Raw genomic sequence first — 24,441 nt, 5'->3', positions numbered from 1 at the left:
TAATGTGAGACTGTGAAGAAGTTGAAGTGTCTAAAAGCATACAATGGGGGAGAGTATTATGGTCCATTTGAAGCCTATTGCAAGGCTTTTGGTATCAGACTAGAGAAGACACCACCAAAGACTCCTCAGTTGAATGGAGTACATGAGAGGATGAACCGCACAATTGAAGAGAAGATCAGATGCATGTTTCAAGATGCCAATCTCCCCAAGTCTTTTTAGGGTGAAATAGTGAAGACTGTAATGGATCTCATAAATCGAACACCTTCAAGACCCTTGAACGAAGAAATTCCAGAAGAAGTATGGTACAAGAAGGCATCCTTCAACCACCTGAGAGTATTCGGATTCAGAGCCTTCATTCACATTCCAAAAGATGAGAGAAAGAAGTTGGATGCTAAGACCAAGGAGTGCATTTACCTTGGGTCTCCAAAAGATGAATTTGGGTACAGACTATGAGATCCGATAAATAAGAACATTGTGATAAACAGAGATGTTGTGTTCTTTGAGGATCAAACGATCAAAGATGTTCAGAAGAAAAGCCAGTGCAAGTCCAAAGTTCGCATTGATTCAGGGGAGAGATTCCTCAACAAACAGATCCTGATCATCAGATAGATCCAGAACAGATAGACCAACAGGTAGATCCTACTCACACGGAACTTGACCAGATTAATGAAGAGTCAGATCATGATGAAGTGGTGGTAGACACACAAATGCATCAAGAACCCGAGCTAGTAGAACATCATATGCAGGTTGAACTGAGGCGCTCTGGAAGAGGCAGATTACCTTCTTCACAGTATCCTGAAGAAGATTATATCACATTGACAAATAATGATGAACCTGAAGACTTCTTAGAAGCTATGCAGACATTTAATAAAGAAGAATGGATTAAAGCCATGGAAGATGATATGAACTCCTTACATGAGCACCACACTTATGATCTGGTGGAGTTGCCCAAAGGAAGAAAAGCCTTGAAAAATAAATGGGTTTCTAGGCTTAAAGTTGAAGAAGGAAGCTCAAGACCAAGGTACAAAGCTCGGATTATTGTGAAAGGATGCAATCAGAAGAAAGAAGTTGATTTTGATGAGATATTCTCACGAGTCGTGAACTCTTCCTCCATAAGAGTAGCATTGGATCTAGCAACTATCCTAGACTTAGAAGTTGAACAACTTGATGTCAAAACAGCTTTCTTACATGAAGACATCAAAGAAGAAATCTATATATAGCAACAAGAAGGTTATGAAGAATCAAGCAAGGAACACGAATCAGGCAAGGAACACTTAGTGTGTCATCTGAATAAGAGTTTATATGGTCTGAAACAAGCCTCGAGACAGTGGTACAAGAAGTTTGAATCCTTCATGACCAAATACAGTTTCAAGAAGACAACTGGTGATCATTTTGTATTCATTAAAAGGTATGAAGATGGAAACTTTATTATCCGCCTCTTATATGTTGATGATATGTTAATCATTGAGCGTGACAAGACCAAGATTGTTGGTTTGAAGAATGCTTTAAGCAAGTCCTTTGCTATGAAAGACTTGGGTCCTGCAAAGCAGATCCTTGGAATAAGGATAATCAGATATCGTTTCAAGAAGTTGTTATGGCTATCACATGAGAAGTATATTGAGAAAGTTCTCAAGAGATTCAACATGGATAAGGCAAAGCCTGTTAGTGTTCCACTTGTTGGACATTTGAAGTTAACAATAATGTAATGTCCAACTAGTGATGAAGAAAGGAAAGAAATGAGCATCATGCCTTATTCATTTGTGGTAGGAAGCCTAATGTATGTTATGATTTGTACAAGACCAGATATTGCCCACACAGTTGGAGTTGTGAGTCGGTTCTTATCCAATCCCGACAAAGAGCATTGGAATGCAGTAAAGTGGATATTGAGATATCTGAAGGGAACTACCAAAAGATGTTTATGCTTTGGTAATGAAGATCCTATGTTAGTTGGATACACAGATGTTGACATGGTTGGAGATGTAGATTCCAGAAAATCCATATCAGCTTATCTAACTACTTTTGCAGGGGGGCTGTATCTTGGCAATCCAAGTTACAAAGATGTGTTGCATTATCAACAACTGAAGTAGATTATATTGCAGCATCTGAAGCTGACAAAGAGATAAAATATATGAAAAATATCTTGCATGAGTTGGTCATCTTCAAGATAGATATGTTATGTAGTGTGATAGCCAAAGTGCAATTCATCTAGCTAAGAATCCTACGTTTTATTCTCGGACAAAGCACGCTGATTATTGTTATCATTGGATATGAAATGCTTTGGAGGATGGTGAGTTGCAGCTAGAGAAAATTCATACAAATAATAACTGGTCCGACATAATGACCAAGACAGTTTCACTCAATAAGCTAATAGACTATTGTAGAAGTTCAGAACTGGTGATACCTATTAATTAATTCAGGAAGGGGGAGATTTATTGGGAATCCTTCCACATCAATTAAGAAGGATTCTCAACATATAGAAACTATTGCAAATAGAAGAGAAAACAAGAGTCGGGAAAAATAGTTTATCTAAAAGAAAACCTCAAAGAGAAAAATATTATATGTGCTAAACTGAATTATATTTAACTACTCTATACGATCAAAAAAATTCATACTTTCACAACATAGTGAGTTGGTCGTATCAAAGCCCTTCAATCTACTCGTTAAATTGTGTTGTTTGGAGAGGTTCCAAATACTCAAGGTTATAGAAACGTCACAAATACTTAGTGTTATTAAATTTAGACAAGTTAATGATTCGGTTAGCGTATTGAACCAATGAGTCATTGGTTGGATCAGTGAGTCAATGGTTGAACCGATTGACTCGATTTACATTAACAAATCTAATGTTTTTGTAATATTAGCTAACATTATTAAATAACTCTATATTCCAACTTTAAAAACATTATCATACTTATTTAACCAATCAACCAGGAATATTTCACTAATATGAAATGTCATAAATAAGTTGAAAACATTATCAAATATCATATTTTAATTGCAACAAAAGTACATATAAATTTAAAATGTAATTAAATAAGGAAAGTTTTGTTATAACATAAGTTAACAGATGCTAAATATAACTAAAAATAAGTTAAAAGTATTTGATTTTTAAAAAGAAATATTTTTTGAATAACTCGGTTGGTCCAACCGGTCTAACCACTCGAGTCACTTATTTTAGGCTTAAACTAACTGAGTTGAACTGAGTCAATTCGAGTTTGATACAAAATCAATTTGATAAAAGATTCGGATCGATCATATGTTCGGTTTACGTTGAACTGATTAGACCGACCGATTCGAGCCGAGTTTTATAAGATAGTAGTTAAATTATGTTGTCTTTATTGATTTCAATTATTACCAAATGTGAGGTTTTATCCTGAAGTGTAAGACATCCATTTTACAACTAAAAAACTTAAGGCTTTATTATTGAAAATATGGTAAAATATCATATCAAATTTAAACCTTTTAAATACAAGTCCAAATATTCAAAATTGTATTCATTCAAAAAATAGGGCACAATAATCAACAATATTGTGAAACTCGAGCCGAATATCAAATCGGAAAAGGTCTTGTATATGGTTTAACAGGTTTAAGCAGTTAAATCATCTGGTCAGACACGGTGATTTCATATATAATTTATCATTTTTATCTATAAATATATTGTTATATATAAATACAAAATTTTATATAATTATATTGAAACAATATCTTTCCGTCTTTTTTGAACCGGAGTAAAACAAAACATTAGAGTAATGTTCTATTTTTTTTTTTTACATTTTAATTGAATCATCCAATTCACTTCCCGAGTTATTGCGGTTCAACCGGATTTAACATGGTTGAACCATAATTTCTCTGGTTCAAAGCGGTTCAATCCCTCACTCGGATAAGACTACAAGTCAGAGCCATTTTCAAGTCTGATCAGTAATCACACCGGTTGGACCGTCCGGTCCGGTTATCACAACACTCATAATCAACACCAAAACTCAAAACCATAATAAATATAAAATTTACTTCAAATGTGAAAACTTTACAAAATCTTTAGCTTAAACTTCTAAACATAATTATTAGCAAAACATCATATTTTCAAAATTTAATATTTCATAACCATTTTTTTAATATTTTGTAAATATTTTTCATAAAAGACATGTTAAAGAAAATAAGTCCAAAATTAAAGTATAAGTTACACACATTCACAAAGATCAGCATTTTTTTCTAAATTAGAGCCAATAAGTCCAACATAAATGAATCATTAACTATATTTCACCTAAATTCTTCTGCTATATATTTTTGGTGACGAATGTGTATAGTGCATATGTAACAAACAAACACATGCATGAAATTTTTTATTGTTTAGTTTTTTTAATTCAATGCAAGTTGATTGTTAAAATGATAATATACATGTATGAGATTTAAATCTTTATCATGTGTATGAAAAATAGTTTATTTGTTGTTTTCACACAAAATAAATAATATTTACACAATGCTCTGATTTATACATGGATTATATTATGATTAAATGTTTTTTTAATAACTATATAATCTAAATAACACCAAGGCTACTAATTGATTTTGAAGTGTCATTTCAGCATCTTGATCAAATCCACTTTCATTGGGATTACTCATTGATCAAATTTGATAAATATAACAATAGATTGATGGAATTTGATAAATCTACTATACTTAAAAGGAAACATTATAGATAAAAAATAGATTAGTTTATTACTTACTAGAGAGAAAAAAGCCATTAAATAAAAAAATGAGTTTAAAATTATTCATAATCAATATAAATTTTTTACATTATCAACACATCATTTATCGATAGTTTATTTGAAAATAAATAATAATTAACATATGAGTAATAAATAATTTATTGTAGTAAAAAACACACTTTGCTAGTGTACATATATACATACAATAAATATATATATATATATATATATATTAAATCCATAAAAAATTCAAATATTATTAGATAGTTTTGTATTTGTATTACAACGAACTAAATTTATTTACCTAGAACTCTAGAAGAAGATTAAAAAAGACGAATTGGGAAGAAGACAAGCACCCTTCACTAACTTGCTTTATTCTTGTTCTAGGTAACTTCCTCTTCCACCTTCGTTTTCTCACTTGTACCTTTGTCCCTCTCTAAACCCACTCTGTTTTTATCCTTTTTATCTTTGATTTTCAGCATAAAGTTTGCACCTTTGGGAATGGTTTTGAATATGGAGAAGAGTATATACACATTTCTCACTATACACCGTTGGGAATCACTCAACTCTATGAATTATAGGTTAACTTCTCTTAGGCCTGTTCATGGAAGGTTGGCTTTGAAATTTCTCAAATGGGTAATTAAGCAACCCAATTTGGAGTTAAATCAGGTTACACATATTATATGCACTACAACACACATACTTGTTAGAGCTAGAATGTACAATTTTGCCAAAACAACCTTGAGATATATGTTACAAATGCCACTTGGATTGAACAATGTTTTCGGTGTTTTGATGGATACTTACCGCGTCTGCAACTCAAACCCTGCTGTTTTTGATTTGTTGATTAGAGTTTGTTTGAGGGAAAAGATGGTTGGTGATGCTGTGCAGACTTTCTACTTGATGGGGTTTCGGGGATTCAAGCCTTCGGTTTATACTTGTAACATGGTGCTTGGTTCGTTGGCCAAAGATAAAAAAGTTGAGTTGTTTTGGTCCTTTTTCAAAGGGATGCTTGCCAAGAGGGTTTCTCCTAATATTGCTACATTTAACATATTGTTAAATGCTTTATGTGAACGAGGGAAGTTTAAAAGTGCTGGTTTTCTGTTGAGGAAGATGGAAGAAAGCGGTTATTTTCCAAATGCAGTCAGTTATAATACTTTGCTCAATTGGTATTGCAAGAAAGGAAGGTATAAAGCAGCATCCGAGCTTATTGATCGTATGGCATCTAAGGGTATTGCGGCAGATGTTTGTACATATAATGTGTTGATAGATAATTTGTGCAGGGAAGGTAGGAGTGCAAAAGCGTACTTAATGTTGAAAAGGATGAGAAAGAATATCGTGTATCCTAATGAGGTCACTTACAATACTCTTATTAATGGGTTTGTTAAGGAGGGGAAGATTGGAGTTGCTACTCAAGTCTTTGATGAGATGTCATCATTTAATTTGTCACCTAACAGTATCACTTACAATACTTTGATTGATGGGCATTGTAGCAAGGGAAACATTGATGAAGCATTGAGACTTTTGGATATGATGGAATCACATGGTTTGAGATATAATGAAGTAACGTATGGGGCTCTTTTAAATGGGCTATCCAAGCATGGCGAATTTGGATTGTTTCCGAGTATTCTTGAAAGAATGAGGATGAATGCGGTGAGAGTGAGTCATATAAGTTATACAGCAATGATCGATGGATTGTGTAAGAATGGTCTGCTTGCGGAAGCTGTCCAGCTGCTGGATCATATGTTAAAAGTTTCTGTCTATCCTGATGTTGTTACCTTTTCAGTGCTCATAAATGAATTTTTCAGGGCGCGGAAGGTAAATAATGCAAAGGAGATCATGTGTAAAATGTATAAGGCTGGAATTGTGCCGAGCAGCATTTTGTATTCGACGTTAATATTCAACTATTGCAAGATGGGAAACCTAAAAGATGCATTAAATACTTATGCAGTTATGAACCTCAGTGGTCATGTTGCAGATCACTTCACATGTAATGTGTTAGTTGACACTTTTTGTAAATGTGGGAGACTTGAAGAAGCTGAGTATTTTATGGATCACATGAGCAGGATTGGTTTGGATCCTAACTCTGTTACTTTTGATTCCATGATAAACGGTTATGGAAATTCTGGTGATGCACTAAAAGCATTTTCGATGTTTGATAAAATGAATAGTTTAGGCCATTTCCCAAGTCAATTCACATATGCTGGCCTATTGAAAGGACTCTGCGTTGGTGGACATATAAATGAAGCCAAAGTTTTTTTGCACAGACTTCGTTGCATTCCTTATGTCATTGATAATGTTTTGTACAATACAATACTTACTTGGACATGTAGATCAGGAAATTTATCAGATGCAGTTGCTCTTTTCGATGAGATGGTTACAAATTGTTTTCTACCTGACAGTTATACATACACTAGTCTTATTGCGGGGCTATGCAAGAAGGGTAAAGTAGTTGCTGCACTCCTTTTTTCTTGGAATGCAATTGAAAAGGGATTATTATCTCCAAATACTGCTATGTACACTAGTTTAGTGGATGGTCTTTTTAAGGAAGGGCACTCAAGAGCTGCTATGTATATTTTTGAAGATATGCTGACCAAAGGTGATGGCCCTGATACTATTGCATTCAATGTGCTTATTGATCGATACTCAAGGAAGGGAAAAATGTCAAAGTTAAATGGTATCCTTTCAGCAATGAGGAGTAGAAGTCCATGCTTCAATTTAGCAACTTACAACATTCTGCTGCATGGATATTCAAAGAAGCATGCCATGGCAAGCTGTTCTATGCTATACAATGACATGATCAGACAAGGTTTTGTGCCAGACAGGCTAACATGGCACTCTCTTATTCTCGGATATTGTAAGTCTGGATCGTTGGATGTTGCTGTAAAATTTTTTAGAAGGATGATACTTGAAGGTTCTATAGCTGATTGCTTTACATTTAACATGCTTATTACCAAGTTCTGTGAAAGAGATGACATAAAAATAGCGTTTGATCTGGTAAAACTAATGAGTTCGTTAGGTATTATTCCTAATGTAGATACATACAACGCCCTTTTTAATGGACTCATTAGAACTTGTGCTTTTGATAAAGCCCATTGTGTTTTGCAAGCCTTGTTGGACAGTGGTTCGGTTCCTACATGTAAACAGTATATCACTTTAATCAATGGTATGTGTAGAGCGGGAAGTATAGAAGGAGCAATGAGGCTGCAAGATGAGATGAAAACACTCGGTGTCAGCTCCCATGATGTTGCTATGAGTGCTATTGTTAGAGGTCTTGCACGTTCAGGGAAGACTGAAAATGCTATTTGGATTCTTGATTTCATGCTTGAGAAGCAAATCATTCCAACTGCTGCTACTTTCACAACCTTAATGCACATTTATTGCAAAGAAGCTAATGTTGCAAAGGCTTTAGAATTGAAGAGTATAATGGAACATTGTCGGGTGAAGGTTGATGTTGCTACATACAATGTTCTTATATCTGGCCTTTGTGCTAATGGTGATGTTGAAGCTGCTTTTAAACTTTATGAAGAGATGAAACAAAGATATCTTTGGCCCAATACTTCCATATATATAGTTCTTATTGATTCTCTCTGTGCTGGAAATTATCATATTGAAAGTGAAAAGCTGTTGAGGGATTTACAGGCCAGGGACTTGGTTTATTTGGATTTAAATGGATGCAGTGAAAGATTAAATGGGTTATTGATGGTTGCTGGGAAAGAATTAGTAAACTTGAGATACAAAAGGAGAAGAAAATTTGGTTGATCGCCGGGTGCTTTTTCTCCAGAATATGAGTTGGCTGGTGAGGCGAGATGGCAGTCTTGTTACCGAGCCGAATGTCATATCGCTGGTATGGTTTGCATTACATTCCTCTAATCATATTCTCTTGGTTACTTGTACAGTATGCAACCTTGATTCTTATTTTTGTTTCAGTAGTACTTTTTTATTCATTCCAACTACTTATCTATTTCTTTTATTTACTTCGCTTCAGGTTGGATTTCACGAGAAACACTCTTCTTGGAATAAGGTTGTACACAATGTTGGAGTGCAGGTATTGTTGTTTTATTGCATAACTAAGCTGTGGCACACTGGCACTACATCACTCTTTTTTTATTCTCTTTTTGGCTGCTGAACTGAATGTGTCTTGATTTGTATGCTATACGATCTTAAAAGCAGAAAAATTAAAGAAAATGGCAAACAAGCACACATGGCTAATTTCAGTAGCTTTTTTAATCTCAAACCTAGATTATTCTAATGATTTACAATCTGAAAATAATTTCTCGTGTCTGTAGGGATCTATTCTGTAATAGATCTGCAAGTGATGATGGACATGCAGGAAGTCTTGAGTTGGTGCATTCTTATTTATAGGTGTCTAATCAGGTCATTGTCACGAAGCATTTGTTTGTGCTAATATCATTGTTATGTATAGGTGGTGTGGATTTTGAGATAATAATAATGAAAAAGATCACCATTAGCAAAGCAACCACTTCCTGCTTCTCGAAAGTACCTTGGATGTGTCATCATCTTCCCAAAACAGTGGTTGTTCCAGATTTACGGAATGAACAAGTGTCAAATGAAAGGCTCATGATGTGATAAAGGTATTATGCACTGCCTACAAATCTATGAGTAGAATAAATAGCTTCAGTCTGCTGAACCTCCAATACGTGCTTTACTTATGCAGGAAATCTGATCGTGAGTGTTTAGCCGCTCCGCCTCATACCCTGATTAATTGGTGATTGCATGTTAGCCGGTGCTATGAGGTGTTATTCATGATGACTTACTCATGGCCCAACAAAGACCTCAAAGATATGCCTGCTGGCTGAATACACCCTGTATGACCTTCATAATGCACCAATTATTGCTATTTTCATACTGAATTGTCTGTTTCAGTCTCTAACTTAGCCTTTGGTAAATCATGTAGAAATTTCTATCTTGCGGTGATGCGGTATGCTGCATGTAATGGTTGTGTAGTTCTTCATGGTAAGCGCTTTCACTTCTTCAGAAGCAACCATTTGTGTACTTTTGCTTTATGAAGTCACTAGTTAGGGAACCAAGAAATGGGTCATAATCAGGGCTGCAATCATTTTTACAACATCACTGATACGTTTAATTTGACTGGCTGATAGTGATGGAATGAAAAAAGCGTCCGGCTTAAAGGTGAAGGAGATTGGTGAGTCACTTGAGGATGAAAATGCATTTGAACTGGAATATGATATAGAGATAGACAAGTCTAGTTGTTTTTTAGATTGAGTTTTGTTCAACATCCTAGCATGCTAGATATGTAAAATTTCATCTTAACCCTATACATTCGATGTTACAAGGGCTACCCTTATATGTCTTTAACTTTGAACATTGTTTATGTAAGCTTTAATGTGCAAAGTTCTGGAATTTTCTGGGGTCTTGATTTGAACGTTGTTTTTACTTAGAACTCTTCATCTTGAGCAGCATTATGCCCTCTAATTCCAGGTAGTTAGACTTTCTTGGCCATCAAAATTAGAAAATCAACCTCAATTAGTAAAGGGAGGAGATCCACTTACTCCAAAAGTAAGTCTTTTAAACTTACTCTACGTCCTAATCATTAATTTGAAGGAAATTCAATGGTTTGAATTAGTGAGTACATTTAAACTATTAAATTTTCCTAGAATTGATGGTTAGGATGTGGAGTAAGTTTAAAAGATTTATTCTTAAAGTAAATGGATCATGTCTCATTAGTAAAAACAACAAATAGCCACAATTCCTATATATCATACTCTTACATTTTTCCATTGCTCTACTTGCTGAGATGGAAATGCCATACATAATTCTTAGATCTGAAGCAATGGATAGTTGCTTTGTATTTTAAAAGGTCAGCAGTGTAATAGTTTGTGTTTAAGTTGTTTTTATCATGTAGCAAATCATAGTGATCCCTCTTTTTGAAATAGTGAATCTCTTTTGTAGTAAATATTTGAGACTTCAAAAGTAGATTGTACTTGACACATTATTAAGAAACTACATTTTCTATATTAAGAGGACAGAAATATTATATTTATATAAAGATGACATTATATTTAATTGTAATTACATATATAAAATAATATCTGCCCTGAGATAATACTTCACTAGTTTTAACCTTTTTCTAATACTTCACTCGTGAATTTTTTTGTATAACGTTTTTTTTATCCGATATGTTTTCACTTTTTTGAGTAAAGACTAATTACTTTTAAGTGTGTAGCTGTCTTTTTTAACGAGTGTCATTCTTTATAATTAAAATTTTAATCTTTTAGTTATCCTGAGATCTAATAGGACTTTGTATCATTATATTAATACTAGCTTTGATCTCACGTATCCACAGAAAATGAGTTCAACCCTTAAAATTCCGGCTCAGGTAATTTATTTAAACTCATTAATTTTAAAGTTTGATTTTAACTAAATATAAAAATATATTGACAAAAAAACACTTAAAAATATGAAACTTTAAGTCTGACCCATTTAATTCAATTTCACTTTATAATGTTTTCATTTTCAAATTTCTTCTTGGATAAATTTTAAATTAATTAATTTAATATTTAATAAAAAGTTGTTTTAGAAATGGAATATAAACAGAGATATAATACAATTTATATTATAATATATGACCTATAATGTACTGTCATTGCTCTCTATAATATATGACATATTCAACTAAGCTTATGATCGGGAAAAAATTAAACTAATATGAAGCCATAATAGTGAGCTTATTTTGTTAACAGTCCCGTTTAATAATTTACTACGAAGAAGGGAGACAATGAAAATGATTATAAAAAGAAGTTAATACATATATTTAATACATCACCCATCATTCATATATTAGTCTTCTAAGCTCTCAAAATTTTAAACACCAATGGATAAATATTAAATTCTTGTAATAAATGGTCAAATTGAAATATTTGGAAAACAAAATTAAAGACAAAAAAATTATCATATAACTCATCTACACTTGTTACAAACTAATGTACAATGACCATAATACCCCTATCTACAGCATAACATATAGAGAAAACTATATTTTATGAGGGTATAATCATTTTATACACTCTGTTAACTATTCAAAAAGTAATACAAATAAATGGTAGATTAATGATATAATGATTATGTATACATAGTTATATAGGGAACTGGATCTTCTGTCCCTTGGAATTCTTGTCCCTATGTCCCAATCCAATCACTATTTGCCAACAAATAAAAATAACACTTTATTTTAATTTTATTTTATAAAAATAAAATATTAAATCCATGTGTTTAAACATGAATGGTGTGAGACAGAATTGGGAACACCATTTTGGGACAGGTGATCCCCTTTCCGTTATATAGTACCTATAGTTATTCTTTCCTTCAGCATTCATCATCCTTGTGTTCCTAACTTCCCATATTTACCTTATGAGATTTACATCAATGAATGAATACAACATCATCTAAGTCCTAAATCAGTCACAATTACATATCTATCTAACTAAGATTGAAACATTCAAACATTGAAACAGAACAAGAGTGATGACAACAGCAGGGTCACAAGCCTACGGTGAACCATGGTATTGGGACAACCGTTACTCCAACGAGCCTAATCCCTTTGATTGGTACCAAAAGTATCCCACTTTAGCTCCTATCATCAACCTCTATGTTCCTCGTTCTCTTCACATCCTTGTTGTTGGTTCTGGAAATTCAGGTTTCTTCTTTAGATCTCTAAACTTAACATTTTTATGATACCCCATTTTGTTTTTATTCAAAAAGATACGATTTTTATATTTACAGCTTTCAGTGAAGGCATGGTTGATGATGGGTACACTGATGTTGTTAACATTGATATATCTTCTGTGGTAATTGAAGCTATGCAAAACAAATACAGTGATCGCCCCCACATGAAATGTACTTTTCTTCCTTTCTTGTGTTGAACATTATGATTTTATTTTTCAGATTGCCAATTTTGTAAACAAACACTGGATAGTATATGAATTTGTAGGACTTCGATCCCTTAAGCGTGTGGCCCGTAATTTATGCATATGAGAAAAATCTATTATGAGAGGTTTATGCTTACATGACTATACAAGAGAGATTGGTCTATCATATATTTTGTAGGAGGATATACCCAGAAACCAGAAAATGTAAATATTAGACTCTATGTTAGAGGGTGAGCCTCGGCAAGCAAGGTAAGGATGTTTGCCTTATGACCTATAGGTTATGGTTTCAAATCCTGGATCAACCCCTTTGTTTGCGAGGATAAGCTTGTGTATATCTATCTCCCAGAAACATCTCTGTAGCATGTTGTCCAGGTAATAGTCCCGTGCTCTAGGTCGTCCTTTATTAGAATCTATGTTATGGAGGTTTGGAAGTGGTCAACTTTAAGAATTTATTATTTATTTACACAAGAGTCGTTGATCCATGTAATGGACCTCAACTAGTTGGATTAAGCCCTACTTGTTGTAAACAAGAGTTGTTGATGATGTTTTTTAAGGTAAATTATCCTTAATGATTTTGCAGATATAAAAATGGATGTCAGAGACATGAGTCCTTTTGAGTCTGGGTCTTTTGGTGCCATTATTGACAAAGGTATGTTTACCTTTTATAGTTTTTTTGTTGTAATTAGAGCACCTATTGGACAATGAATCAGGCTGATACTTTTTGATATTGTTTTTCAGGGACTCTTGATTCTATCCTGGTGAGTGATAATGCTCATTGAAATACTTGTATGTTCAAAAATCAAGAGTTTTGATTTGCTCATTGCATATTTTTGTTCATAGTGTGGGAATAATTCAAGACAACATGCGATAAAGATGCTTGAGGAAGTATGGAGGTATAATAAAACCATTATAAAAGTATAATTATTTAGAGCTCCTGTTTTATTTTGTATATTTTTATTGTTGATCTATTCACCATTATTGAAGCAGTTGATGACATACTATAGGGTCCTCGGGGATAAAGGAGTCTACATTCTGGTAATTGCGTCTCTTTCTTATGGTACCAATCTTCATTCAGATTTACTCTCGAATAAATCGGCGAATTGTGTCTGTCTTTCACCTGATCAGCCTTGACTCCGTGTAATAGGTAACATATGGAGATCCACTATATCGCCTGCCTTTGCTAAGGGATTCATGCTCTTGGACAATAAAGCTCCATGTGATAGGTTGGTTTTAAAACCTAATGTTAATATCATTCTCTATTCCAAATTTTATGACCCTCTTTACTATTTCTCTGTTCTGTATTTCTCAGATGTTTGTTTCTAGGCTTCTGTTTTTGCCTGATCTTTAGTTCTATCATTTACTTTTTTAATTCAGAAAGTCCCAAATAGCATACAAGTTGGAGGAAATCTGTGGGTTACTGCCTCGCAGGCAGTGGCAGATCTTGAATAAATTTTTTGCAGGAGCCACTAGACAGTAGAAACTAACTAAAATGATTCATTCAAAAGTTTGTAATGAATCATTCATAAATTTATCGAAATTTTAAAATAATATATTAACACAAGTAACAATAAAACATACAAAAAATGAAGTTTTAGATTTTAACAACATAATTTATTGTGCATATCGATACACCTTTATAATAATTTATTGTACATTTATACTTTAGATAAAATGCAACTCTACATTTTAAAGGAGCCAGTTCTTCTTATTGAATGTTCCAGTCTATTCATAAATCACTTGTACATTGGAGTTTGCGGCTTTGTGCCCAATAACGTAATGTACAACCTAATTCATAAGGCTTTATGGCCATGTCTATGATCATGAACTTAGTTTTTTCATACATAATCGAGGGAGGGTAGATTTTAAATTGTCTGTCTTTATGCAAAAAGGATTTGGATCATCTCCAACAGCTGCACCTTTCCAGCAGCTTCTGGAGCCATGAGACCATGCGGAAATGATGCATATTGTGAACTTTTATTTATTTATAATCATCCCATATGGAGATGGTGTAGGAAAGAGCTCCAACAACTGTCGGAGAGGTGCAACCGCTCGAGAGGATCCAAATCCATGTGGAAAAAAATTGTCAGTGAAATCTACCAATAGAGTTATGCATAAGATGTAAGGTGGTTGGCACTGTGGAATATATTATCCAATTTTCACGGATCTTAATAAAACATGAAATAGCCTATCAGAAACGAATAACACTAAAACTGATCTAATCCTTCGGAGAAAAGTGATGGCAACTTTTCTGATGGTTCCGTAATAAACTCTGAATTTAATGCTCTTTTATTGATTATATATACATAGGGGTTTAAAATGAAGACTGCATTAGACCCGACTGCATACCACATTCGCTGCATCAAGCTGCAACGCAATCAAAACCCGAATATGCATTCGAAGTTGAAGTACTAATTATGTCCTTGTGAATAACCAGAGCCTACTGTATTTGCAGATAAACTGGCATCAGAAGATGAACCTGATAATCCAGTTTGGGAGCTGACAAAACCAGTTCCACTTAATGATGATGGAAGCTCTGTGGATGAAGCCTTAGGACAGAATCCTGATGTCCACTATATATATATCTGCACTAAGGAAATTAAATAATTCATGGTACCTTCTCTTTATGCCCTTGGTCGTTAGTTATTTAATACATTTCGTATGCAACTTTTCGGAATAATTAATCTTCATGATTTGATGTTCATACTTCTTTCTCAGTAAAGTTGAGTGTAACTTCATATATCCTTTGCCATCTGAGCTTATATCATTATTATTGTAACACTTGTGGCAGGAAATTTCTGTAAACTCTAGCATGGAAGCATTATTGGGCAGTTTAGAAAGGAATGCATGCATCTTCACCCTACAATCTTGTGTTTACAACTCTCTTAGTTGATCTTAGAATTTGTAATGTTAAATCCAAAGTTAATGAACTTTTCTTTGTAACAGTTATGTACTGTGGTTTTCTCAATGATTGTGAGATTTAAAGACAGAGGTATTAAGAAAATAAATAAAAATAAATCACATGGAACTTTTTTCTTCTTTCCATGAGTCACAATTTCATTTACGAGAGTAAAATATATGATCAACTCACATAATAACTCATTGTTCAACTAAGAAGGAAACAACCCCTTTAACTGGCTTTTCACTTTCCACAACTACAATATTATTTGACACATTGGTCACTGAATGTGCTATAAATTTAGGCCCCTCTTGAGAGAAAAATGAATACTGAAAATGACTAATCCTATTAGGGAATACCAAAATGTTAGAAAAATCAGCCACCCATTTTGTGCCATTTCCATCCATATTTAATTTCCCAATAGTTGATTTGATGCTCATACCAGCAACAATGTTCCTATCAATAACCACTTGATCAATGTTACTGAATTTCCCATCTAGACTTATAATTGGGAACTTAGCTTTAGGGTCCCCACTGAACATATTATCAACTATAGTTAAACCAGAAATTTGTCCATTAATTGACTTCAAAACAATATTACCATCCCCTAAGAAAAATGCATTAGTGACATGAACTTGAGTCGGATCTTCCAAGACTATGGCATTATAGTCCATGTAACAATTGTCAATTCTAGTTGCTGAATTTCCTGGTAACTTCACCAAAATGCCAATGCCACCAAAACCTGTGGCCTTATTATAACAATGCACACCAGTAATAATGTTAGCTTGTCCCCTTAGAAGAATACCAATGGCAGCCGAGAAAATTGCGACATCTGTGATTGCATTGTCATTGCTCGCGAGATCAATGGCAGTGCCTGTGAAATTCCTCTCCCCTTTGTCGCCGCCCACCGTTGAGTGTTGTCCAAGGAAAGAACTAGATATGAAGGTCTCATGGCCGCGTTGGACAAGAATTCCTTCGGTTTCGAAATGGAGGAAGAAGCAATTGTTGATCCTGATTCTAGCTGAATCAACAATGGAAATCCCTCCACCTTTGTAGCTCGAATCGAAGAGGATGTCATGGAATGTTATGTCTTCGTAATGAACTACATTATTTTGTTGAGGTGTGGTTGTTGATGCTATTAACTCAATAAGATAGCGATCAGATGGGAATGAATCAGAAGCTCTCAAGGTTCCTCCTTTTACCTAATCAATCATTCATGTACAAGTTAAAGTGCAAGAAGATTAAATATGGTGCTGCAACATTTACCAATCAAAAATTTAGAAACTGTCCAAGGTTGTCACTATTTTTGGGATACTAATAAACAAGGATAAATCATAATTTGCGTAATTTCACTAAAATTCAAAACATGTTAGTATTATTTATTAAAAAATGAATTTATTTTAATAAATTATATTTAATAGATTTGTGTCAAACTCAATGTTATTAATATCGACGTTATTAACATTTTTACCGGTCACCAAATCGACCAGGATGTTGATGATATTGATATAGTGGTATAATGCTTCAATCAGTGATTCACTAATTAAACCGCATACAAGTGAAGTTAAATATACATATATTTTATACTAATATTAATGTTGGAAAATCAATAAAAAAAGACAATAACAATTTTTATTTATATTACTTGTTAAAAATATATATATCGTACCATGTTTTAGATGTATAAAAAATGGGATCTGCTGTAAAAGTATATCACCCTATATGAAACTGTTTGTGATTGGTTAATGCATTTAAGTTAAAAAAAATAATTAAGTATTTTTTTGACCAATCATAAATAATGGCACATGGAGTGATACACTTTTATGGGACAGCAGATGTTCACCCATAAAAATATAGTAGTTATGTGTTTGATCCTCCATATCAACATTTTGTTAAAAATAAATCATTTTCATCAAAAAATAAGTTTAAATGAAAATGTTCGGTATGACCAATATGGTTTAATTAAAAACTCATCGTTATGATCGATTTTAATCGGTTTTGACCAGATAATTACATGACCAATATAAATATTATGTCGTAGCGGTTTATTGGTTAAAATGACTAGCACAAACCAATTTTTATAATAGTGTCTTTTGTACTACAAAAAGTATGGTAATTACCAAAAAGGTATTAATTTTTTTTTTTTACACCAGCAAAATGTGTGATTTAATTGTAGAGCATGGTTTAGACAGGTGATGGTGGTATCAGGTATGTATCCACGACAATTTTTTTGGGTACAATTTAAGTGAACTCTTATATACTTTTTGTAATTTTAAAATAAAAACTGACACATATGGCTAATATAATATAACAAAAGAGTGTAAAATCTTATGCACATGCATTTCATTATCTACCCTTCATTTAGATTATTTTTTTTAAAAAGTCAACCATAATTAAATATCAATTATGGATGATGCAATGATAGTATATAAAACTGATACACTGTCAATGTGTACATCTTTTTCTCATCAGAAAAACCGATTTGACCGTTATTATTGTATAATTTATATAATTAATGCATTTTAGTGGTATGATATCCAGTTGCAACATGGTCCAGTTTTCATAAACTATCAATTAAAACTCGACAGAAGAATAAAAATTCATCAATGGAAAAACGAACCCCTCACCTAAAAGAATTACAAATACCCAAACCCGAGAAAATACATAGATGCTAATAAAACCTCAAACATAAAATCTAAAAGTATGATGCTGAATGAGTTTATAGAATAATCACACTGGTTCTTTTTGAGGTTATTTTTAATAAAAAACATTTTTATTTTGTTTTGTGTCATTTTTGTTTTTAAATAATAACAATTTTTTATTGTTCTTAATCAAGAGAAAGTATGGAAATAGACATAAGAGAAAAAAAATGATGTTTGTAATAAAAAATATTTGTTATTCTTATTTAATATAAAGTCATCATAAAATATAAGATAATATGTAGTATCCAACTAAAAATGAATATTTTACTTGCGGGAGATGTTCTTAGGCCTAATGATGTGACAAGTTTGGAAGGATACAACAACTGCATCAATGAAATAATGAGAGAGAAAAGATACTAACCACAACATTACCACCACCAGAAGAAGGAAATGTGATGGGTTTGCTGATTTTGTAGTTTCCACCTTGCAAATCAATCACAACACCACCAAGGTCTTTAACTCCTGGCATCAACTCTAACCCACTCTCGGTCTTAAAAGCATCTCCTATAGCATTCAGAATTGCATCACTACTATCATTTTTCCCTGTAGGGTCAGCACCATACCCAGCTGGGTACACCACTCCAACACTCTAGTTCACATTTCAAAACACAAACCATGCAAAAAACAATGAGATTATATTGTTTTCTTTCACTTTAAGAGATATCTAGAAAACTGAGTAAAAAATATATGAAATTGAATATTGTAACACTTACCCTTTTTGCTTCTGAAGGTGCTGGTGATGATGCTAATAAAGGTGGTGAGTTTGAAAGGACAGTGATTAGTTTTTTCTCAAGCGTGTTCCTTAGCTGAGATATTGGAATATGATGCTGGAAGCAAGTAGTTACTTGCAAAACCAGTGATGATAATAAGAGAAAGGCTAAGATAGAGGGTTTCATAGTTTTGGGCAGTGTATCAAATTTACTATGTGGATTTTGGTTTGTCAAACACGAAGAAATAGTCAAAATCAGATAGTGAAGAGTAGAAAAATCTCTAAAAAGCAGAAAAGGGAGTAGATAGAAGTTATAACTGCTTCATCCCCTTCAAGATACTTTCCTCCTTTTACGCTGTTGATTGGTTGTCACACTGCATGTTCCCTATCAGTCCTTAAGAACACACGTATATATAGAGTGAGAAAAGAAGGAAGCTTTGTTTCTTTATCCATTCGAATCTAGCGGAACTTTTTACCACTTAATTAACACAAGTTAATTTTATTATACGTAAACGGTAAAATTGTTATGCCACGTTATTTTTGTTTTTGATATCTCTCTTTCCAATATTGCATATTAAGTAATATTGTTAGATAAAAAATCTAGTGTAAGTGAAGCATTTATTACAAAATATAAAATGTGACTTCTATTACCTAAAAATAATGTTATTTCATTTACACAGATGTCAAACTCATCATTTTCTCGCCCTTCACTTTTCCTTTCCCTTTTTCATTAAAGGGGAAGAATACTCTTTCATTTAATGAGAAGATTACCTACAAGAAAATAGCATTATTTCATTTACTTGTAGGATACATGTTAATCTCTCAACCAATAACGTGTTGTTTTGATTGGGTAAGACCTACTTATATGCTTAGTATGATCAAAATGTTAAAAGTTTAATTTTTATGAGCGAAACTTGTTGGAAGAGTAACTATAAACTCTGAAAGAGTTTAATTCCTTACCTAGAAAAGTCATAAATACTCTTGTATATACTTATAGAGTAATAATATATTCTCCTACTATTTCATTTTCCATATATATGAAAATAGTTTTCTTTCATTTACTAGTAAGACATGTGTCAAACTCTTGACATTTGTTTATAGAGAAAAACTTATTTTGATACATATAGAACACGTCATGTTTAGAGATAAATGTATTTATACTTTTGTGTTGCTATTATTTATGACTAAATTTTAATTAGAATAACTTTTTTAATGTATTGTCCACTTTTTATTGATTGTCTCTACATACATGTATTCGCATAAGTCTTTCTGTTTTTTATATTCTTAACTTTTCATTCCCTTCTTTATTACATTGTGTTTGGCATGGAAAGAAAATGTAATGATTTGTAGTTGTGTGGTATGGAAAGAAAGTAAATGGAAAATAATATAATTGTTATAATAATAACATTGATATGCATTGGTTGGTTTTTTAGTATAATTTCTATAGAGTGTGAGTATAAAGATTTATATTATATTTATATCATTCATTTTTATATTTTTTTTGAAGAGTCAATGATAATAAAATAAGAATAAAATATCATACAATGTTAGTATATAAAACTCATACATTGTCACTATATACATTTTTGTTGTTATTGTTTTTTAGAATTTTAGTAAATTGTCGATATTTATAGGTGTGTCTAATAAGAAATACTAATTTTGTAAATGTAGAATGTAATATATATCCAGTGTCAGTATAAATATTTATACACTATCGACATATTATTTGTTATTTATTTATATTACTAATATATAAAATTGGTACACAATTAGCTCTGTTTCCACATGTTTTCTTCCAAATATTGGAGAAAAAATATAAAAACATTTGCCTAATAATTTTTTCCCTCCCCCAATTGAATGCAAATCAAACATTGGAAAATATTATTTTTCCTCCTCATCCTCATTCTTTCCTTTCCTTTTAATTCGTTCACTTTTCAAACTAACCTTGAAAGGAAAATCATTCATTCATTGAAAGAAAAGATTACCTATATCAAAAAATAATTTCTCTCATTTACAAATAGAATAGGTGTCAAACTCTCCCCATTTGTTTTCTCCTTTAACTTTTCGTTTTTGTTTTCATAAAATGGAAATATTCTTTTTGTTGAATGAGAAGATTACCTATTTAAGAAAATAGTTTTTTTATTTACCATTACCGATCGAACATGTGTTAAACTCTCAACGTTTTCCACCTTTAACTTTTCGTTTCCATTTTCTCTAAATGGGAAACTCTTCTTTCTTTGAAGGAGAAGATCTTTGTCTAGATTTTTGTCTAGATTTTTCTTTATCAATAGCATGTTTCAACTTTCAACCCCCCTCAAACCTCATCATATTATTTGGTTTCCACTTTCATTGAATGAGAAGATCCGAGACACTAATTTGCTTTTTAATTTCACGTTTCAATTACCATTTGAGAAATGAATATATAGATTGATAGCACAAAAGTTTTTATACTGTAATTATATTATTCATATTTAATCATCGTTGACTTTTAAAAATAAGTAATACAGATGAATTATAGAAGATATATTGACTGTATATAAATATTTATATTAACGGTTTATAAATATTACACTATTTACTTCCATAGATACACCATAAAGTTTCTTTTTGTAATAGAGAAAAAGTAGTATGCACTTATAGTGTAATTTTTTTTTTGCACATCATCATTAAATTTTAATCGTTATTGATGTTTAAATATAAATAATACAAATAAATGATATATTAATTATGTATAAATTTTTATACTTATAGTATATAGATTTTGCATTCTTTGTAACAATTATCATTCTGTTATTACCCTTGACTTTTAATTATTTGATTCTCTTTTAATTTACCGTTGAAGTTATCTTTTAATTACCCGTAATTCTCTAATAATTACACTGATTGTCTAATTACACTGTATGCTTTTAATTAGTTTCCCATTAAAGGTTGATTTTCCATTACTTCGTTAGAATACACCACATGAAAGTTTCTTTTTGTAATAATAGAGAAAAGGTAGTATGCCCTTACAGTGTAAAATATTTTATATTGTCGTTACATTACTCATCATTAAATTGCAATCATCATTAATATTCAAATATAAGTAATACAAATAAATAATAAATAAGATATTTCTGTATATAAATCTTTATACTTATAGTACATAGAGATTGTATTCTTTGTAATAATTATCATTCTCTTCTTACCGCTGACTTTTAATTATTTCATTCCCTTTTAATTTACAGTTGAAGTTATCTTTTAATTACCCTTAATTCTCTAATGATTACACTGAATGTATTTTCAAAAGTTAGAAGTTAGTTCTCTAATTACATTGTATGCCTTTAATTAATTTCCCATTAAAGGTTGATTTTCTAATTACACATTATTTGCTTCAAAAAAAAAAAAACTATCAAGTTACTCATGCATTTGCATAGATAGTGTTTTTTTACTGCATAGTTAAGAGAACACATATTATATGTACACTCACATGGTTAATAACACATATGTTACTCGTACGTTCACATGGTTAAAAACACATGTTACATATACATTCGTATTATTAATAACAAACATGTGACTCTGCATTTAAGCATATATGTTATTCGTACAATTATATTACTAAGAACACACATGTTACTCGTACATTTGTATAGTTAAAACATACATGTTACACATACATTCATATCGTTAAAACACACATGTTACACATACATTCGTATCGTTAAGAACACACGTGTTACTCGAATTATCAATGCAAGTACAATTTTATGAAATGATTAAATGTTATTATTATTACTATCGTGTTGACCTGCATTATCGTGTCTATCAACCCGCTTTCCTATCATTTATAATGTATAGTTTGTATGTCATAAATGTCAAGTATAATATTTTATGTTAAATATTTGCAATGTATAGTTGAATTTATTCGAATTGTGTAATGTTCAATTTAGAAAATTGAACATTCATGTTCTACATTCAAAACTGATAGTTATAATGTAAGAAGAAATATTTAACCAAATAATATGGAACATATATTGGTTGGAGAGGAACATTGGGTTATATATGGTTTTTTAGTAAAAATTAGAAAATAGCGATAACAAAATAGGGAGAACCACAAATTACACCATGGTGGATGGTTATTTTGGGTTTTCCCTTTATAAGTAGCATAGATATTATTAAATATTATTATTATTATTAAATAATATATTGGGTAATGAATAATAAGTAGAAGTGTACTTTTATCCTATATGAGAGGATGTATATTAAGAAAGTGAGATGTCTCTAAGTGAAAAAAATTCGCTAGAGTTGTGACATGTGTCATGGGATGACATGGCGAAACATGTTTTTATTATATAGATTTTCAAAGTTGGAAGTTTGTTCTCTAATTACACTGTATGCTTTTAATCAATTTCTCATTTAAGGTTGATTTTCTAATTACACATTATTGTTTTCAAAAACAACTACCAAATTGCTCGTGCATTTGCACAGTTGGTGTTTTTCTACTACATGGTTAAGAACTCATATTACATATACATTCACATGGTTAATAACACATATATTACTTGTACATTTATATGATTAAAATCACATGTTACATATATATTTATATTGTTAATAACAAGCATGTGATTCGTGCATTTAAATACATATATTATATGTATATTTGCATTGCTAAGAACACACAAGTTACTTGTGCATTTGCGTAGTTAAAACACACATGTTATATGTGCATTCGTATTGTTAAGAACACACTTGTTAGTCGTATTATCAACGCATGTAAAATTTTATAAAATGATTAAATATTAGTATTATTATATTACTAAATGTTATTGTTATTATTAAATAACAATGACGTAAAAACCGTACCGTACTGGTCAGTTTGACCGAAAAACCGGCGAACCGAACTCCTAACCGGTATGGTATAGATATTGAACTGGTCAAGTATCAAAACCGGTCAAAACTGGTGAACCGGCCGATATTTGACTAAACAGGCTGGTTTATACACATATGTTTTTTTTAAAAAAAAAAACTTAAAAACTCATTACTTTCCAACCATTCTTCAAGGCACATGTTTTCAAGACATACTTAGATTACACATTTTGGTTCCTAACATTCGTGTGTAATCTCAGTGACATTTGTGTAATCTTGGAGTACTGTCTGAAAATAGGATTTTGTGCAAAAATATAATTTCGATATGAGACAACTTTGACTCCTTAGTGTTAAATATTAAAACTCCAAATTTATTTGTTTTGTAGAGTAAGTTGTGAACTTGTGTCATTTATTTATATTTTGGGTTGTTAAGTGATACTTTTGGATTGATATATGTTTTGTAATTTAGACTTTGAATTTGTTAAAGACTTAAAGTTGTTTGTTTATGTGAACTTTGAGTAGATTGTGAATATGAATTATAAATTTGAGTATGTAACTATTTGGAAAAAAATGTTATATGTTTATATATATAAATATAAGCATGTATGTCCAGTGTAATCGACATGCAATTTTTGAATCATTGTACCACTATACCAGTCCTGTCACCGGTTTA

The 24,441-nt window shown here is 31.8% G+C and overlaps 3 protein-coding genes and 1 long non-coding RNA gene across 4 annotated transcripts; 3 read left to right on the top strand and 1 right to left on the bottom strand.

Annotated features, from left to right (window-relative positions):
• Nucleotides 5,024–9,154, top strand: LOC109345034 (pentatricopeptide repeat-containing protein At5g55840). Its single transcript, XM_019583786.1, has 4 exons — nucleotides 5,024–5,090; nucleotides 5,183–8,550; nucleotides 8,692–8,751; nucleotides 8,993–9,154. The coding sequence occupies exon 2, from the start codon at nucleotides 5,205–5,207 to the stop codon at nucleotides 8,463–8,465; it is 3,261 nt and encodes a 1,086-aa protein (XP_019439331.1). The 5' UTR covers nucleotides 5,024–5,090; nucleotides 5,183–5,204; the 3' UTR covers nucleotides 8,466–8,550; nucleotides 8,692–8,751; nucleotides 8,993–9,154.
• LOC109345035 lies at nucleotides 9,425–10,093 on the top strand. Its single transcript, XR_002107380.1, has 2 exons — nucleotides 9,425–9,532; nucleotides 9,622–10,093. It is a non-coding gene; the product is annotated as an uncharacterized LOC109345035 (long non-coding RNA).
• Nucleotides 12,081–15,588, top strand: LOC109345033 (methyltransferase-like protein 13). Its single transcript, XM_019583785.1, has 9 exons — nucleotides 12,081–12,381; nucleotides 12,468–12,581; nucleotides 13,194–13,262; nucleotides 13,352–13,371; nucleotides 13,454–13,506; nucleotides 13,618–13,648; nucleotides 13,758–13,836; nucleotides 15,066–15,223; nucleotides 15,402–15,588. Exons 1-8 carry the CDS (start codon nucleotides 12,210–12,212, stop codon nucleotides 15,215–15,217), a joined length of 690 nt encoding a protein of 229 aa, XP_019439330.1. The 5' UTR covers nucleotides 12,081–12,209; the 3' UTR covers nucleotides 15,218–15,223; nucleotides 15,402–15,588.
• Nucleotides 15,684–19,211, bottom strand: LOC109345032 (polygalacturonase QRT3-like). Its single transcript, XM_019583784.1, has 3 exons — nucleotides 18,925–19,211; nucleotides 18,573–18,800; nucleotides 15,684–16,711 (listed from the first exon to the last, which is right to left on the bottom strand). Exons 1-3 carry the CDS (start codon nucleotides 19,105–19,107, stop codon nucleotides 15,710–15,712), a joined length of 1,413 nt encoding a protein of 470 aa, XP_019439329.1. The 5' UTR covers nucleotides 19,108–19,211; the 3' UTR covers nucleotides 15,684–15,709.

The sequence above is a fragment of the Lupinus angustifolius genome, chromosome LG04, assembly GCF_001865875.1.
Source record: "Lupinus angustifolius cultivar Tanjil chromosome LG04, LupAngTanjil_v1.0, whole genome shotgun sequence".
In the NCBI taxonomy this organism is placed as follows: Eukaryota; Viridiplantae; Streptophyta; class Magnoliopsida; order Fabales; family Fabaceae; genus Lupinus; species Lupinus angustifolius.
This window is presented reverse-complemented; position numbering and strand designations above follow the sequence as displayed.